This window comes from Zingiber officinale, chromosome 6A, assembly GCF_018446385.1.
Source record: "Zingiber officinale cultivar Zhangliang chromosome 6A, Zo_v1.1, whole genome shotgun sequence".
Classification (NCBI taxonomy): domain Eukaryota; kingdom Viridiplantae; phylum Streptophyta; class Magnoliopsida; order Zingiberales; family Zingiberaceae; genus Zingiber; species Zingiber officinale.
The window spans coordinates 46,962,358-46,982,686 of record NC_055997.1 but is presented as its reverse complement, the minus strand read 5'-3'; the positions used below and the strand labels follow the sequence as shown (position 1 = coordinate 46,982,686).

Here is a 20,329-nt window from a genome sequence, read left to right as displayed (position 1 = left end):
TAATTCATCAATACATCATGTACTCAATTACTCCTACAAATACCTTAATTAAGCTACTGGAAAGATCTCACAATCCCAATTCTTGCTAACACTTTAACAATTTCAGCTCATAGAAAATAGAACTCACCTCACTGAAATCAATCGGATCAAGAAGGCGGAAGTGGTGATCGACAACAGCAACTTACCACAGCAAACAACCTACTGATGAGGCTGGAACCAAGCAAATCCACAGATCCCAACAGAATGGAACAGAACCTCCTCTCTGCTGGATTTCTTCCCTACCATTCGGATCAAGGTGAGATCACGAACACCACAGAACAACAACCTACTGGCTCAAAGAACACCACAACACCAGAACATCATAGTAACCAAAACTTACCTCACTGATCGGATCAAGAGAAGAGATAAACCAGTGTAGACCACAAATCAAGCAACAATCCTTCTTGCCCCTGTCTGACACCTCAATGATCCCAACATCTCCAATCCGTGACCTAAATCAACCTCAAAGAAAAGGAGGTGCATCGGTAATCTAGGGCAAAGACAAGAAAGTAAAGAAGAAAGGATCGGTCGAGGTTTCTTACCCTAAGTGCCCTAAAGACCCTTCCACGCCGACGATCGGGTGGATCTGGATCGATACAGTGGCGTTGGATCGGGTAAGAAAGGTCGGCTAGAGGAGATGCGACGCCATGTCTGCGATCCAGAGAGGAACAGCGCCGCCCGGATCTGTGCTTAACGGGCGCCGATGCCTGTAAAGGAAGATCGCCGGAGATGGAGCCTTGCTCCCGTCGCCGTCGCTTGTCCGTGAGAGAGAACGGAGGAGGAGAGGGGAAACAGAAGAGAGATCGGGAAGGAGGCTCGGGTTTTTTTTGGGGGGGGGGGGGGAACGACGCTTTGGGAAGGGAATAAAAGTAAAAGGAAAAAAAAATAATTTATATAATAAACATTTTCTCTCTTAAATAGATATCCTAAACATGCTTTATCCGCGCCTGAAATTGATCCCCTCAAAACTCGTCTTACGATCTCCGAAAAATTCCTAGAAAATTTCTAACAACTTCGGAAAAATTTTATAAGGCTATTCCTCAAATAACCCTATTTAATTAAATTTTCCGATATCTCACAATTTCAGTATGCTATGTTTCTTTTGCTATTAGATGAGCATGAGTAGTATTTCTTTCTGAGCATTCAGTGTCACGCCCCAGGTAGTCCCTGTCCGAAGAAATTTCGGCAGCATCTCCCCTGTACGGGTGACAATATGAATCCAGAAAACATATATCTATACCTCGGCCACACACGGCAGGAACAATACAATACAAATAAGAAACAAACCACGCAGTTTATATCAACATTCCACACAATTCAACATATAATCAATCCACGCAGTTTAATAAGGAAGGACGATATAGAATCCTCGAAGATATATGTAAACATCCTACTCCACTACAACGAAGAAAATAAAATCCACGAAGTAGTGAGAAAATCCGCAGCAGAAAACAAAAGTAGTAAACCAGAATGTTCAATGTCCACAATACAACCCCGCAATACAAGTGTATAAGATGCAAAAGTAAAATACTATCCGACAAAGAAAATCCTCGCGATAATGGGGCTAGCGACTGGAATATCTCCCGACAGCCTCAACCAGAAAAATAGTAACAACGGGGTGAGTTCAAAGAACTCAGCAGGTAATCTAATAGATATGTACAGCAACATATAACCACCAGTAACATCCTATGGTACAGTACACTAAATCATAGAGCCTACAGTACAGTTTCCTAACAGTACAACCTATGGTACAGTCTCCTAACAATATAACAGATATGCATAGCTGAAATAAACTGTAATAACCAGCAATAGGCATAAAGTACAGTATATAGCAAGAATAATAAGAAAATGCATAACTGAAATAAACTGTACTCACCTGCGAGGCTTGTGCAACTGACTGTGAACATACACAGATAAAAATAGTCAGAGCAAAAGCATGTATCCTGTATGCATGTCAATCATATGCACTCACCAAAATGCATCAATCATAAAGAATGCAATCCGTGTATATGATGCAATATGACATGGTCACCCCTGACGCCAGTCAGCCGTCTCACACGCGATGGCGAGACTGAGTGGGTATGGTTGTGACACCGTGCACTCTGCCATCACTACCCCTGATGAGTGACCGAGTGGACAGGATGCTGTCGGAGTACACCTATCCTCCTACCTCAGACATAGTGAGGGAGCGCAATGCTCTCATCTCCCGGTACGCGATGACGGGGAGGGATCCCGGCTGCAACCCCGCTGTATCGCGCTACCCATGAGCACCGCGGCGGTGCACCACCGAGCAACCTGCCATACACACCCTGAGTGCTGTGCCACTACCCATGCAGTGGTCACGCTGTGTGCAGGCCCTCATGTAGCCGGCCGACGAGCTCAACAATAATGGAGTAGTCAATCACCCAGCATGCAATCATGCAATATGGTGCGTGCGGCTACAGTATATCATACCTGAACATATCCTCCTCCATATGCGTAGGTGCCAAAAAGGTAAACGCATATATAACAGAGATATAAACAACATAAATCCAACAACATATAACAAGTACCTACAGCAACTAATCCAGTGGAAAGTAACACTAAATGTACCTATCCATCTCCATAAACATATATATACATGGCAAAAGATAAAAGCATCCAGTTCTAAAGTAAAGCAACTAACAGAAGAAGCATGTAATAGGTATCAACTAAGCTAAGACCAGGGAAGAGATAAATCTACCATCTACCACTAGTAATTATATATAAACTATACATATCACAAGACAGTATCAAAAGATAAGTCAAAGGGTACCCGCCTCAAATAGAAGGTATAGTCAATCCAAATCCGAAGTCGAGACGCCCGTCTCGAATCAGAGTCCTGTGTAAACAAATACATTTACTTTTATTTAGCTAGAATACAACCAAATAGCTAAATAAATCCTAAATAGAAATTTAGGGATAAACCCTAAACCATATCCCTCAACTTTTCTAATGGTTAATTAGGGTTAATTACCTTAACCCCAAACAACCCTTTAGATAGAAATCCAAAACCTAAATCCATATAACCTAATTAATCTACACAACCTAATGATGATTAATTATCAATAGGTATCAAGATCATACCTAATCATCTAACACATGATCATCTAACAAATATCGAAATTCGAAACATGATCTACAATATGTTCCAACCAAAATTCAATTCAAACCTAACCCTAAATCAAAACTACACATGTATCAAAAATCTCTACACATACCTCAATTCCCAGCTACTGTTGATTCTGGAACAAGGAGAGCTGAACCAAGAACACCCACGTTACACAATTCTAAATCCACAGAAACAACACTTGTTGGAAAATCCACTCCTCTGTTCAGATCAAATATAAAGGAGATCACGGATTCAACCAAACATTCCAACAAGAACTACTTCAAGAAAATAACCTAGTCGTCTTACCACAACCTGGATAGTTGTTGCCGAAACCTAGAAAGCCACCCAACAACACCCCTCTACCGGATTCCACCATACTTGCCTCTGCAGAAAGCTACAATTGATCCCATCATCTTTAACCTAAACCTAATCAACCACAAGAAGATGAGGATCAAGAATGTGTATCGGTGAAACAAGAAGAGGATTGAGGAATCGCAGAAAATGCTAGGGCACATATCGGAGAAATTCCAGAGAAGAGGAGAAATCCAAGCTAACTTACCCTCGGAGCCCTAATTACCTCTCCCTGCCGACGTGTCATCTGATACGCACGGGGAAAATACTGACTCTTAAATGCCTCCCTAAATCTCGTCCAGGTAATATGCTGCTCGCTTATAATCGAGCGCTGCATGTCCCACCAGATCTCTGCCTCATCTCGTACCTCAAGTACGCAGTAGTAGGCACGACTGGAGGGGGAGCCAGATATACTGAAGGTGATACCACTAGTGGTACAGTCAAGGTATGTACCTCTAAAGTCGGAACCGTCGGGATCTTATAATCTGACGTGCCTATAATATCCTAACGAGTCTGACCCTAACGGACAAGCTCGACCATAGCAGATCTCTCCGAAGACTCTGTCTCAGGATAATCTATCGCCCTCTTACGTGGACTTCCACGTCTCGGTACCGGAACACGTGTATGTGTCATATCTGTAAACAAAATGTTACCCAAATATCACTACAAGTATGAAAACTATAAAATTACTTATTTTACCTATTTGCTGTCTGGAGATGTCCTATCGCTGCTTAGTCCCAAATAGAACCAATAAAACCTCATCAAAATACCTCGGAATTCCGAAACGAAAAAAAATCGATAGAATCCGTACAAATCTGAAAATATCCAAATACGCTCGCAAACTCCAGGACACAAAAATCTGAAATCGGAGCCTAGCTCTGATACCAAATAAATTTGTATCAGATAAACTCAAAAATCCAAAATGCCTAGCAAGTATCGTAACCTGCTCTGATACCAATTAAATTGGTAGAAGATAAACCTCGAAAATCTAAAACGAAGAGCAAGTATCGTGTACGTTACTCTGATACCAAAAATATTGTCACGCCCCAGGTAGTCCCTGTCCGAAGAAATTTCGGCAGTATCTCCCCTGTACGGGTGACAATATGAATCGATAATACATATATCTATACATCGACCCACAAGGCCGAAACAATACAATACAAATAAGAAACAAACCACGCAGTTTATATCAACATTCCACACAGTTCAACATATAATCAATCCACGCAGTTTAATAAGGAAGGACGATGTAGAATCCTCGAAGATATATGTAAACATCCTACTCCACTACAACGAAGAAAACAAATCCACGAAGTAATGAGAAAACCGCAGCGGAAAACAAAAGTAGCAAACCCGAAGGTTCAATGTCCACAATACAAACCCACATCATCAGTATATGCATAGAAACAATAACAGAAATCTAAAATAAGAAATCCTTATAACAAAGGGGCTATCAACTGGAATCTCTCCTGACGGCCTCAACCTGAAAAATAGTAACAACGGGGTGAGTTCAAAGAACTCAGCAGGTAATCCAATAGATATGTACAACAACATATTACTACCAGCAACGATCCTATGGTACAGTATCCTAACAGTATAACATATAATAAAGTCTCCTAAGTATAACAGGTATGCATAACTGAATAAACTGCAGTAACCAACAATAAGCATGTAATACAGTCTACTGCAAGAATAATAAGAAGTGCATAATTGAAATAAACTATACTCGCCTGCGAGGCTTGTGCAACTGACTGTGAACATACACAAATAAAAAAAGTCATAGCAAAAGCATATAACCTGTATGCATGTCAATCATATGCAATCACCAAAATGCATCAATCATAAATAATGCAATCTGTGCATATGATGCAAATGACATGTCCTGGTCACCCATACTGCCAGTCAGCCATCTCACACACAATGGTGAGACCGAGTGGGTAGGGTTGTGACAACCGTGCACTCTGTCGTCACTACCCCTGATGAGTGACCGAGTGGACGGGATGCTGTCAGAGTACACCTATCCTCCTACCTCAAACATAGTGAGGAGCGTAACGCTCTCATCTCCCGGTAAGCAATGATGGGGAGGGACCCCGGCGTGCTACCACGCTCCTGTCATGCTTCCCATGAGCGTCCTAGCGGAGCACCACCGGGCAACCTACCATACACACCCTAAGTGTTGTGCCACTACCCATGCAGTGGTCACTTGTACAGAGGTCCATGTAGCCGGCCGACGAGCTCAACAATAATGGAGTCGTCAATCGCCCAGCATGCAATCATGCAATATGGTGCATGCGGCTACAGTGTGTCATACCTGAACATATCCTCCTCCATATGGGTAGATGTCAAAAAGATAAACACATATATAACAAGGATAATAAACAACATGAATCCAATATCACATATCCAACATATCTATCAACTAATCCAGTATAGAGGGAAACACAATAAATATCTCTATCTCTATTAACACATATACACACGACAAAAGATAAAGGCATCCAGTTCTAAAGTAAAGCAACTAATAGAAGAAGCATGTGATAGGTATCAACTAAGCCAAGACCAGGGAAGAGATAATCTACCATCTACCACTAGTAATTATATATAAACTACACATATCATAAGATATTATCAAAAAGATAAGTCAAAGGGTACCCGCCTCAAAAAGAAGGTACACTCAAGCAATCCAAGGTCGAGACGCCCGTCTCGAATCAAAGTCCTGCGTCAAGAACATATATATATTTTATTTAGCTAAATCCAAATGAATAGCTAAATAAAATCCCTAAAACTAAATTAGGGCAAAACCCTAATCACACAACCTTATCCTATATAATTAATCCAATGGTTAATTAGGATTAGTTTCCAAATCCCTAATCACCAATTAGATTAGAAATCCAAACTTAGATTAAATCCAATAGTTGACTAGGGTTAATTGTCTTAACCCTAATCATTCCATTAGTTTAATCTAAGCAAACAAATCTAATCACAATCACTCATGTATCAACTCATAATCTATAATTAACATGTATCATCTAATGATATACTAACCATCTAGTAATCCAATTCAACCCTACTCTAATACATGAATCTAATTCATCAATACATCATGTACTCAATTACTCCTACAATTACCTTAATTAAGCTACTGGAAAGATCTCATAATCCCAATTCTTGCTAACACTTTAACAATTTCAGGTCATAGAAAATAGAACTCACCTCACTGAAATCAACCGGATCAAGAAGGCGGAGGTGGTGATCGACAACAGCAACTTACCACAGCAAACAACCTACTGTTGAGGCTGGAACCAAGCAAATCCACAGATCCCAACAGAATGGAACAGAACCTCCTCTCTGCTGGATTTCTTCCCTACCATTCGGATCAAGGTGAGATCAAGAACACCACAGAACAACAACCTACTGGCTCAAAGAACACCACAACACCAGAACATCATAGTAACCAAAACTTACCGCACTGATCAGATCAAGAGAAGAGATCAACCAGTGTAGATCACAAATCAAGCAACAATCCTTCTTGCCCCTGTCTGACACCTCAATGATCGCAACATCTCCAATCCGTGACCTAAATCAACCTCAAAGAAAAGGAGGTGCATCGGTAATCTAGGGCAGAGACAAGAAAGTAAAGAAGAAAGGATCGGTCGAGGTTTCTTACCCTCAGAGCCCTAAAGACCCTTCCACGCCGACGATCAGGTGGATCTGGATCGATACAGTGGAATTGGTTCGGGGAAGAAAGGTCGGCTAGAGGAGATGCGACGCCATGTATGCGATCCGGAGAGGAACAGCGCCGCCCGGATCTGTGCTCAACGGGCGTCGATGCTGGTAAAGGAAGATCGCCGGAGCTGGAGCCTTGCTCCCGTCGTCGTCGCTTGTCCGCGAGAGAGAACAGAGGAGGAGAGGGGAAACTGAAGAGAGATCGGGAAGGAGGCTCGGGTTTGGGGGGGGGGGACGACGCTTTGGGAAGGGAATAAAAGAAAAAGGAAAAAAAACAATTTATATAATAAACATTTTCTCTCTTAAATAGATATCCTAAACATGCTTTATCCGCGCCTGAAATTGATCCCCTCAAAACCCATCTTACGAACTCCGAAAAATTCCTAGAAAATTTCTAACAACTTCGGAAAAATTTTATAAGGCTATTCCTCAAATAACCCTATTTAATTATTTTCTGATATCTCACAATTTCAGTATGCTAGGTTTCTTTTGCTATTAGATGAGCATGAGTAGTATTTCTTTCTGAGTATTTAGTTTTTGATTTCTTCCAGCAACATGCATATTCAAGTTTTGTGAGTTAGATAGCGCTTACTAAGTAATTTTGCTTATAGTTGCATTTCCTCTTACTGCAGATAATGGAAATGAAAAGTTATAGCAAAGGAATGCGACAAGGAGGTGCGGATGGATGTGTGATGCCTGGACTATAGAAGCCTTGGGATTTAGCATAAAAATTTATTAAGATTGCCATGTATTTAGAATTCTTTCTTTTAAATAGATGAGTCATTTAGTCTTCCGCTGCTAGTTAATTGCATGTTTTGAGTTTTTGTGAGTTTTAAGTATAGATATTTTCATGCGAACAATTTTAGTTAAAGTATAGTTAGTAGTCCAGTAGCGCTCCGCCCTCACAGACAAGTAGTGAGGAGGGTGGGGTGTTACAAGTTGGTATCAGAGCAGTACCTATTCTCCAGCATCACACATCAGCACCAGCCTTGCCGTCTTCAAGTAAGAAAGTATTTAAATTTTTTTTTTAGTATGCTTTTCCATATTAATTGTAGCATAGAGAAACCCTTATAAATATTTGTTTATAAGTGCTAAAGTGAGATAAAAGTTTTTGAGCGCTGAGCAAAGTAACAGTTAAGGACAAGTACTCTCTTCCCAGAATAGATGATCTATTTGATCATCTAAAAGGGAGCAACAGTGTTCTCTTAAATAGACCTACATTCTGGGAACCATCAGTTGAAAGTGAAAGGAAGAGATACACCCAGAACAGTTCCCAGTGCCAGATATGGACACTACGAGTTTGTAGTCATGCCATTTGGTGTGACTAATGCACCTACAGTCTACAGGGACTTTATAACATGTCTTCCAAGGACCACTAATGAGTACAATGCAATAAAGGTGATAATGGACAGAGAAGTTAAGAGATTAACGAACAAAGAAGTATCACTAGTAAAGGTCATTTGGCATCAGAAGCGCGAGGAAATTACAAGGGAGCGTGAGGACAGCATGAGGCAGAAATGCCCAGTATTATTCTAAGTTCAAGGACAAACTTTTTATAAGATATGGAGAATTGTAATGACCCAAAATTCCTCATTACGAGTCCTAATAGTACGTAAAAATATTTAGAAATGCTTTAGAAATATTCTAGAGATTTTTAGAAATTTTTAGAGTATTTTTATGTAATTTTTGGAGGTCGTTTGGTATTTTTACTAAACGAAAGAAGTTTCGACAAAAATAATATCCAAGCCGAGATTCAAACCGGAGACCTCCGGCCGAGCCAACTCTTAAGCGAATCCGACTGACCAAGTGCCCAAGCGGGCGCTGCTGATTAAAGAAGGAGCAAAATCTATTTAAGCAGTAGTTGAGGAATAGGAAATAAATTGAAATAAAAAGGGGTGGCTGAGGAATCGAACCCGCGACCTCTGACCCGGTCAAGATTTAGCAAAACATGGCTGACCAAGTGTCCCAGCGATCGTTGCCGATTAAAAAGGGGAATGAAATATATTTAAGTAATAGTTAATAGGAAACAGAAAATAAATGGGAATAAAAGGGGCGGTTGAGGAATCGAACCCGCGACCTCTGACCGGGTTAAAATTTAGCAAAGCGTGGCTGCCAAGTGTACCAGAGAGCATTGCTGATTAAAAAGGGGAATGGAATTTATTTAAGTAATAGTTAATAGGAAACCATAAAATAAATAGGAATAAAAGGGATGCAGCCGAGATTCGAACCCGCAACCTCCAACTCGACCTGAACCTTAAGCAGATCCGGCTGACCAAGTGCCCAAGTGGGCGGTTCTGTTTAGTAAAGATAGAAAAATTTATTTAAGGAGTTAACAGAAATATTGAGTTATAAAAAGGGATAAGTTGATGTTCTGTTTTCCCGTGACCTAAACCATTCTCTCCTTCTCTTCTGCGTGCGACGACGGAACTCGGGCAGAAAACAAAAGGGAGTTAGGGCATCGTCTCCGGCGACCGGCCAAGGTCATAGAAGCCCTTCTTGTTGGGTTGTGAGTCTAAGAACACCAAGGTAAGTGCTACTCACCTGCGGTAAGGGTAGTTTCGAGCTTTGATTTGGTGTTTCTTTTAGTTTTCGGAATATGCTATAAAGGATTGTGGTTGCTTGGGAATTTAGAGTAGATCCAAGATTTGTTTTCCCCTTGTAATTAGAAATTCAGATTTTTATGTGAGCTTATAGTGCAGATTTTTAATTAAGCCTATAGTGCAGATTTTAATTAAGTTTATAGTGTAGATTTTTATGTAGGCTTATAGTGCAGATTTTAATTAAGCTTATAATGCAGATTTTTATGTAAGCTTATAGTCCAGATTCTAATTAAGCTTGTAGTGCAGATTTTAATTAATCTTATAATACAGAATTTTATGTAAGCTTATAGTGCAGATTTTAATTAAGCCTATAGTGCAGATTTTAATTAAGCTTATAGTGCAGATTTTTATGTAAGCTTATAGTGCCGATTTTAATTAAGCTTATATTGCAGATTTTGATTAAGTTTATAGTGCAGATTTTTGGTGAAACTTGTAGTGCAGATTTTTAGTGGAATTTATAGTGCAGATTTTAATTAAGCTTATAGTGCAGATTTTTATGTAAGCTTATAGTGCAGATTTTAATTAAGCTTATAGTGAAGATTTTAATTAAGTTTATAGTGTAGTTTTTGGTGTAATTTATAGTCCAGATTTTAATTAAGTCTATAGTGCAGATTTTAATTAAGCTAATAGTATAAATTTTTATGTAAGCTTATAATGCAGATTTTAATTAACTTTATAGTGCAGATTTTAATTAACTTTATAGTGCAGATTTTTGGTGGAACTTGTAGTGCAGATTTTTGGTGGAATTAATAGAGCAGATTTTTGGTGGACCTTGTAATGCAGATTTTTGGTGGAACTTATAGTGCAGTTTTTTAAAAAAAAAAGATTATAGTGCAGTTTGGTTAAGTATTATAGTGCAGAATTTATGTTTGCATAATATGCAGAAATAGTGTAGCATAGAATGTAGAATCTTGATTAGTATATGATATGGGTTAGGTTTCATGGGTCCCCGATAAGAAGGGAAAAGGATATAATCAAACGGAGAAGGTAGGCTAATATCGGCCGGGATATACCTCGAAAGGAGGTAGGTCTATATCGACCGAAATATGCCTCCAAGGAGGAAGAGTCATATCAATTGGCATATACCTTAAAGGAGGTAGGTTAATATTGTTGAATCGAGAACGCGCTAGAGGGGGGGTGAATAGCGCTCGCGGCTATTGTATTCGATTATTGGAATCGTAAAAAAGATTCGTTCAGAAATTAAAGCAGCGGAAATGAAATAATGAAACACAGACACGAAGGATTTTACTTCGTTCGGAGCCTGTAACGACTCCTACTCGAAAGCCCGCGATCCTTGATCGCTTTCGATGGGCAACAACTATAAGCACGATTATTACAAACTAAGTATTACAATAAGTGCGTTAAATAAATCTATACCGACGACCAAAAATGAGATCTCGGAGCTCTGGGTCGTCGAGCACGAGTAGCAGCACTTCGAAACGTCTTTTGGAGCAGCACGTGGCAAGAGAATCACTTGTAATCAGATGAATTGAGGTGCTGCTCGAAACCCCCTTATAAAGGGTGTTCAAGGCGCCTTGGAAGCCTCCGAAGGCGCCTCCATACTGCCGAGTCACCCGCGTGGATCAAGCTTGAACTGGTTGAAGTTCATCTGCTCAAGGCACCTTATGCCCCATTCAAGGCGCCTTCCAAGGCGCCTTATGACTCCTTCAAGGCGCCTCCCAAGGTGCTTCGTAGCCAGCTCCAGCTTTGTACCCGAGGCGCCTCCAAGCTCCATGGAGGCGCCTCGGACACTGTTCATCCGAGGGAAGACTTTATTATTTTGTACCTGCAAGACATGTTAGTCCCAAACAATATCCTGCAACACAAAGTTAGCACATAAAGTCATAAATAAGGTAACAAAATATTATCGATAGTCATCAGACTATCCGGAAATCCTAGGTCGACCCGACGCCTACTGTTCCCTCTACAGGGAACGCGTCCTCACCTACTCCACTCAGGAGATTTACCTGTTGCCAGTGCGATCCTCCAGATCAACTGGACTTTTGCTCAGCACTCAACGCTTCCAGACTTTCTGCTGGACATCCGCTTCCCGGCTAGTCCAGTCTTTCACCTAGTTCGCGACACCAGGACTTTCCACCTAGGGTTACCACCCCTAGGACTTTTACCTAAAGCCATCGACCTGCTAAGACTTTCCGCATAGGGTTACCACCCCCTATGACCTAGGGTTATCACCCCCTAGGGTTTTCCCTTTGCCTAACCACAGCTAGGACTTTGTTCCACCTAGGGTTACCACCCCCTAGGACTTAGGGTTACCACCCATAGGGTTTTCACCTGCCTAACCGCAGTTAGGACTTTCTTGAAACACTCATTCAACATGTTAGATAATAACACACCTTAACTTTGAATCCTTTGCCATTATCAAAACTTAGGTTCGATCGTCGGATGCTTCCCGCACCAACAATCTCCTCCTTTTTGATTATGGCAACCCAAATTCAAAGCTAAGTAAAATAGATGCATTAATATATTAATAGATTTTAAGTGAACAAGCTTAAGTATATAAATTTAAATAAAAGCATAAACTTTTGTGAAGCTCCCCCTCAATACAGAGCTTCCTTTTACTTTTGAATTAGATTTTTATTTTGTTTTACTTTGAATTTCCCTACTCTTCCCCTTTGCCATTTATCAAAAAATAAGCCAGTTTCAAGCAATTTTTAATTTTTCTTAGGAAAAAAATAGATTAGGCTTATGAATGGTAAATTACTTTGGAAAAATTTTTAACTAAGTTTAAAAGGCTAATATTTAGTAGACTATTAAGAACGATTTTAGCCACTTTTGAAACTTAGTTGATTTTTGAAATATACTTAGCTAGATTTTGAAAATCTTAAAGAATATTGAAGTCTCTTTTTACTTAGCAAAAATTATTTTGAAGGCAATGAGTAAGAATTTTGCAAACTATGATTTTTAATACTTTAAGGTAAAAAAAATTAGCTTAGTAAGAATTTATAAAGAGTTAGATTTCAATGGCAATGAGTAAGAATTTTGCAAAACTATGATGTTTAATTTAGTTTATTTAATCAAATTGGTTGGTCCTTAAGTCCAAGCATGAGTCAAGTTAAATAGATTGACTTTAAGAGGTATCAGAGCCCTAAAGATCAAACATGCTTAACCAGAAAACTGAGTATCCTTTACCAACTGTCTAACCTTTAGCTACTTGCTGATTGCCTACAGGGCAACAGCTTTCACATGGTTAGTCAAGTTAAGTTAATTTGGTCCAGTTAGATTTGACTAGAGCTGGAAAACTTGACTTGATTGATGTATATTACGTGTTTAATGCCCAGACTCATATTGATGCACAGATATAAGTATTCTTGAGTCCAGGCTGTACCCTATGCATCTCACACCGTTCTATGTCTTTCAAACACAATCAAGGTATACCTAGGTGTTTGTGAGATGCTCTGGCTTAAGTCTAGGGGAACATGATTTCTAGGGGGTAAACTTAGGCTAAGTCCAATTTTTGAAAAATCTAATAAATTGAAATTTTGAAAATTATTTTTCCTAGAATTAAAAAAAACAAGATAATTAAATAAAACGAGACACCTACTCTACCCAACACATTCTTATTTGCCTTCTAAGTGCACTGAACTCAAGTTCAGGTAAGGGTTTTGTAAAAATGTCAGCTAGGTTTGATTTGGACTCAACATGGTTGAGTGCAATTTCACCCTTAGCTACGTGATCCCTTACAAAATGATGTTTTACCTCTATGTGTTTAGTCCTAGAATGGTGAATAGGATTTTTGGTCAGATTAATTGAGCTGATATTATCAATAAAGATTTTTATATTTTTATATTTTTATATTCTAGTTGATAGTCTTTTAATGTATGCATCATCCACAACATTTGAGATGCACATTCTCCTAGAGCTATGTATTCAACTTCTGTGGTGGATAGAGCAACACAATGTTGCTTTCTGCTTGACCAACTGACTAGGCACTGACCTAGAATTTGGCAGCTACCACTTGTACTTTTTCTGTCTAGTTTGCACCCTGCATAGTCCGAATCAGAAGAGCCATAAAGGTCAAAGGTGCAAGTTCTAGGGTGCCAGAGTCCTACATTTAGAGTTCCTTTAATGTACCTAAGTATTCTTTTAACATATGTTAGGTGTGACTCTTTTGCACAGGATTGGTATCTTGCGCACATTCCTACTACAAACAATATATCGGGTCGGCTTGCAGTTAGGTAGAGTAAGCTACCTATGGCACTCCTATAGTACTTTGGATCTATTGGTTATTCTTCAGGGTCAGAGTCAATGTTAATGTTGGTTGCCATTGGAGTATTTATAATTTTTGAATTTTCCATGCAAAATTTTTTAATTAATTCCTTAGCATATTTAGTTTGATAAATGTAGATTCCATCTTTGGTTTGTTTTATTTGTAAGCCTAAGAAAAAGTTGAGTTCCCTAACCATACTCATTTCAAATTCATTTTCCATTAATTTAACGAATTCTTTTAAAAACTTAGAGTTAGTTGAGCCAAAAATTATATCGTCAACATAGATTTGAGCTATAAAGATATCTTTCTCTATAGTTTTTACAAATAGGGTTGGATCTATTTGTCCTTGGTTAAAGCCTTTGGATATTAAGTAGTTAGATAATCTTTCATATCATGCCCTAGGGGCTTGTTTTAGTCCATATAACGCCTTTTTTAGTTTAAATACATGGTTTGGGTAGTCTAGGTCTTCAAATCCTGGGAGTTGGCTTACATAGACCTCTTCCTTGATGAACCCATTTATAAAGGCTGACTTAACATCCATTTGGTATAACTTAAACCCTTTATTTGCTGCATAGGCTAATAACATTCTAATGGATTCGAGTCTAGCTACCGGTGCATAGGTTTCATCATAGTCTAAGCCTTCAACTTGACTAAACCCTTCGACTACTAGTCTATCTTTGTTTCTTATTATATTACCCTAATCATCCAACTTGTTTCTAAAAACTTATTTGGTGTCTATTATTGATTTATCTATGGGTTTAGGTACAAGGTCCCAGACTTGGTTTCTTTCAAATTGTGCTAATTCTTCCTGCATTGCAATGATCTAGTCTGGGTCAGGTAGGGCTTCTTCTATAGTCTTGGGTTCAATTTTAGAAATAAGGGCAATCTGACTAAGATTTCTATAGGAGGATCTAGTTCTGACTCCTAGGTTTGGGTCACCCAAAATTTGGTCAGGTGGGTGAGAGGTACTTACTCTAGTTGGTCTTATGTGTGGATCAGAAACTGGTTCTTCTGGTTTATTAAGGTTAGGTTGGATTTCATCATCTTCTATAGTTCTTGGATTGATGTCAATATTTTCAATTATATTACATGGGTTGGTTTCTTCATCAAAGATAACATTAGTTGTTTCTTCAACTTTTAAGGTATTTTGATTATATACTCTAAAGGCCCTATTGGTTGAGGAGTATCCCAAGAATATTCCTTGGTTAGACTTGGGTGTAAATTTTCCTAAATAATCTTTAGTATTTAAAATGTGAACTTTACAACCAAATACTTTTAAATAGTTTAGGTTGGGAATTTTATGGTAATAAAGTTCATAGGGTGTTTTATTGTGAGGTTTGTTAATTAAAATTCTGTTTTGAATATAATTTGCAGTATTTATTGCTTCAGCCTAAAATTGATGATTTAAATTATATTCGTTTAACATAGTCCTAGCGGCTTCTTGTAGTGTTCTATTTTTATATTCCACTAGACCATTTTGTTGGGGGGTTCTAGGACATGAAAATTCATGTTGGTATCCATTTATTTTACAAAATTGGGTAAACTTATGATTTTCAAATTCCCCCCCCCCCCCATGATCACTTCTTATTCTTTTAATTTTAGTATCTTTTTCATTTTCCGTTAATTTGAAAAAATTACTAAATGTTTCATAGGTTTCATCTTTTGTTTTTAGGAATTTTACCCATGTGTACCTAGAGAAGTCATCAATTATCACCAAGCAATATTGGTTCTTGCTTAGTGATTTGGCTCCATGTGAATCAAATAGGTCAAGGTGAAGGAGCTCAAGTAGGGAGTTAGTTCTTTCTAGGTTGGTTGACTTGTGGGTTGACTTGGTTTGTTTTCCTTTTTGACATGCATCACGGATTGAGTTTTCAATAAATTTTAATTTGGGCAAACCTCTAACTAGACCATTTTGACTCATTTTTGAAATGAGTCTAGTGTGAGTGTGACCCAGTCTTCTGTGCCACAATTGAGTTTCCTCTTGTTGTGTCAAGAGACACTTTATTGAGGATATTGATAGGTCAATTGTGTAGATGTTATTCTTCCTAAGCCCCTTAAGTCTAATCTCAGGGTTTTCGATGTTTTTAACTAGACACCCAGATTTATCAAAATTGACTAGATATCCACTGTCACACAATTGACTTATACTTAGTAAATTAAAGTTAAAATTTTCAACCAATAAAACATTTCGAATAATGAAATCGGAACTAAGTTCAATATTACCTTTTCCGATTACTTTAAGTTTACCGACGTTGCCGAATGCAACCGATCCTAAATTCTTGTACTTGAGTTTAGTAAACTTCAATTTATCTCCAGTCATGTGTCTAGAGCTTCCACTATCCAACATCCATTGGTCCAATTCCTACACATGAAGTAGTTGAATTGATTTAATGGATTTAAAGATAGCTTAATTGAAGTAGACTCTTTAGTTTTCTATCTCACCCAATCTAAGCAAGCAATTAATCCTATGGTTGTTTTTAATTAACATTTTGAAAAGTTTATGAAAAGGTTTTAAATAAGATTTAAAATAATTTTGAAATTAATTTAAGTTTTAAAATTATTTTGAAATTAAGTTTTAAAATAGTTTTGAAATCATTTTGAAATTAAGTTTTAAAATCATTTTGAAATTAAGTTTTAAAATCAATTTGAAATTAAGTTTTAAAATTATTTTGAAATTAGGTTTTAAAATCATTTTGAAATTAAGTTTTAAAATCATTTGAAATTAAGTTTTAAAATTATTTTGAAATTAAGTTTTAAAATTATTTTGAAATTAAGTTTTAAAATCATTTTGAAATTAAGTTTTAAAAAAATTTTGAAATTAAGTTTTAAAATCATTTTGAAATTAAGTTTTAAAATCATTTTAAAATTAAGTTTTAAAATTATTTTGAAATTATATTTTAAAATTATTTTGAAATTAAGTTTTAAAATCATTTTGAAATTAAGTTTTTAAAATTATTTTGAAATTAAGTTTTAAAATAATTTTGAAATTAAGTTTTAAAATTATTTTGAAATTAAGTTTTAAAATTATTTTGAAATTAAGTTTTAAAATCATTTTGAAATTACATTTTAAAATTATTTTGAAATTATGTTTTAAAATTAGTTTTGAAATTATGTTTTAAAATAGTTTTGAAATTAAGTTTTAAAATTAATTTTAATTGTTTAATTTCTTAATCATCTCACCCGATCTAAATTTTCAATCAGGGAACCCTATAATTGTTGTGAGATGAATTATGGTTGAATTTTAGGGTAAGGTTTAACTTTGTGTTAGATTCAGGTTTAGCTTTGGGTTCAACAAGTAAGCATTCTTTGGATAAACTTCTGGGCTATGGTGAGTCACAAGGAACTCATTAAAGTAACCATGCCTTCAAGGTTTTCCAAATAGTCCTACCCATTGAACTTAATACTAAACCTTGGTCTAACTAGTTAGGATCCATTTAAGGGTAGCTTCGGTCAGTTCCACTTGGCCAAATGCACCAGGTCGAAGTCATATCTTCCTAGACATGCGATGCCCAAGCTTCTCTAACGTACTATCATCCAAAAATTTCACCAGTACTGTGGGTCAAGTTAAACCTAGCCCGTTTTAATCTAACCTTAATTACCCTGCCGGGTAATCTACTCTTGTTTTACCCATTTAGGGTAGATTAAGTTCAGTTACCCTATCGGGTAGTTCAGTTGGGGGTACCAGCTATTCTGGATCCTCCATCTATATTTTATTTGATTTGAATTCGAATTTGATTTTGAATTTTGAATTTATAATTTAATTTCAAATTTTTAATTTGATTTTGATTTTTGAATTTTGAATTTATAATTTAATTTTGAATTTTTAATTTGATTTTGATTTTTGAATTTTGAATTTATAATTTAATTTTTAATTTTGAATTTGAATTTTGAATTTTGAATTTATAATTTAATTTCGAATTTTTAATTTGATTTTGATTTTTGAATTTTGAATTTATAATTTAATTTCGAATTTTTAATTTGATTTTGATTTTTGAATTTATAATTTAATTTTGAATTTTGTTTTATTAAGATCGTTTTTCTTTTAACTCCCCCTGGATCATATCCTCGATATGGTCTATCGAGGTAGTGTATTTGATCCTTCGGGACCCAGTATTGACCAAGTCCAACTTGATTGACCAATTTGGACTTGGGGACCCATGCTTGGACTGATTTACTATTTTGTTTGTTTATTAAGGATAAATAAGATTTATATTTCTTTTTAGTTTTATATCCTAGCCCAGTTCTATTGTAAACGGCTCCTTGTGTCCCAAGAATTAGGTCAAGATTCTTGGAGCCCAAAGAAAACCGTTCTAAGGTATTTTTTAAATCCTTGACCTGATTTTTCAAACTAGAATTTTCTTCCTCAAGTTCTTGAGTTGAATTTCCAGTCTGAACTTGATCAGGTAAGGATTTAGTGTTAGTCACTTCTTTAAGGGCAGCTACTTCCTTTAGAAGTGACTTAATCTTAAGGTTTGACTTAGATAACTTGTGTAATAAGTAATTGACTAAATTATTAAGTCTAGGAATACATACAGTGGAGTCTGGCCCTTTAGAAACGGATGCAGATCCGTGGCTTCACTCAGACTCGGCCTCTGACTCGCTCTCGCTCTCGGATTCGACGATCTGGTCCCGGGCCATCAATGCGAGTAAACTCGTCTGATCGAGTTCGTCGTCGTCGTCCTCCGAAGAAGATTCATCCCACGTCGCCTTTAGGGCCTTCTTTCTTCTTTGCTTTTTGTCTTCCTTTTGGTTGGGCAGTTCACTACAACAAAATCGCTCATAGACATCGGTGGAACAACAACGGTTTTAAGCAAAAACCGATGTCTTTGAGTATTTTACACCGATTTTTCTAAAAACTGATGTCTATGAGCACAGATTTTCGCTCATAGACATCGGTTTTTTAGCTGGTGTCTATGAGCGCCCTTTTTTTTGTTAATAGACACCGATTTTAACAGCGGTTTTTTAAATCCGATGTTAATGAACCAAAAAAAAAATAATTTAATTTTTTCACCGGCCAAAATTTACAACATTTCAAAAAATTCCCTCCAAACCTAAACCATTATCCCTTCTCTCAGCCTAAACCTAAACCTCAGCCTCATCTCCCTCTTCCCCTTCCGCCGCCTCGCCCTCGGAGATCTCGCCGTCGCCGTCCCCTTCGTCTGCAAGTCCTGGTACCGTGCCTCCCTCGACCCTAGCTGCTGGCGCCGCCTCAACTTCCGCTCCCTCGATTTCACACCCTGGAGCCCTTTCTCCCGCGCCTTTGCGCTCCGCTACCGCCTCCTCTCCCCCCTCTCCTTCTCCGCCTTCCTCCGTTTCGCCCTCCACCGCTCATGCTGCGTCGTCGACCAACTCGCCTTCCCCCTTTCCTCTGCCGTCTCCATCCACGACCTTGCCTATGCCTCTGTCAAGTGAGTCTACGCCTCCTTCTGGTTTCGTCGCCCTCATCGCTCACTACCTGTTCGACGAATTTGCTCATCGATTATTAGCGCAGATGCCTGAGATTGAAGGCGCTGGCTTTGCCGGACAACCTGATGCTGGAGGACGACCTTCGAATCCCGGAGCTGGTGTGGCGGTGGAAGGATCTGGAGCATCTGGAGATGGAGACCAAGCCCTCCTCATTCCTGGAGGCGGTCGCCGAGATCGGCCGTAACTGCCCGCGGTTCGTCGGGTTGAAGGTGCGCGGGCTAATCAGGCGCGAGGACGCCAAGGCCCTGGCGCGGTGCCTGCCGGAACTGAAGCACCTGGAGTTGAGCAAGTCCTACTTGACCAAGGACGAGCTGTTGGTGGTCATCGGCGGCTGCCGGAAGCTGGAAACGTTGATCGTAAAGGATTGCCTCGGATTCCAGGCGGACGACGAGATTCTGAAGCTGGTGTCGCGCATCGAGCGGTTCGAGCACGAGGGGTCAACGCTCGTATATTCTTACACCTGTTCGAACATTGGCAGTAGGTCCGCTTTACAGGTCTCTTTCTTTTTATCTACTTTAGATCTGTAATTCGTAGCCAAGGGGTTTGATGAGATTCATACTGTGAACTATAGAATTATCGAGGGTCACAGTTGGAACTGCACTTGAGTTTCTTTCTGTTCCCTCAGTCCCTAAACACGACCCTGTCTTCGCTTTCTCTTTATCTTGCAGTGTGTTTAGAGAAGGAGAAAGAGAGAGAGGATAAGTGAAGTGAAGTGAAGTGAAGGGAGGAGGTCATGGGAGCTACGCCGGACACCTCTTTACTCTCTCCCGGTTATGTGCACCGATCAGC

General features: G+C 38.4%; 1 protein-coding gene across 1 annotated transcript; it reads left to right on the top strand.

The window, feature by feature from the left end:
• The first annotated feature begins 204 nt into the window (after window positions 1-204).
• Window positions 205-20,067, top strand: LOC121994784 (F-box/LRR-repeat protein At3g48880-like). The gene is made up of 3 exons (XM_042548705.1): window positions 205-295; window positions 19,209-19,482; window positions 19,566-20,067. The coding sequence occupies exons 1-3, from the start codon at window positions 205-207 to the stop codon at window positions 20,065-20,067; spliced, it is 867 nt and encodes a 288-aa protein (XP_042404639.1).
• Window positions 20,068-20,329: the final 262 nt, after the last annotated feature.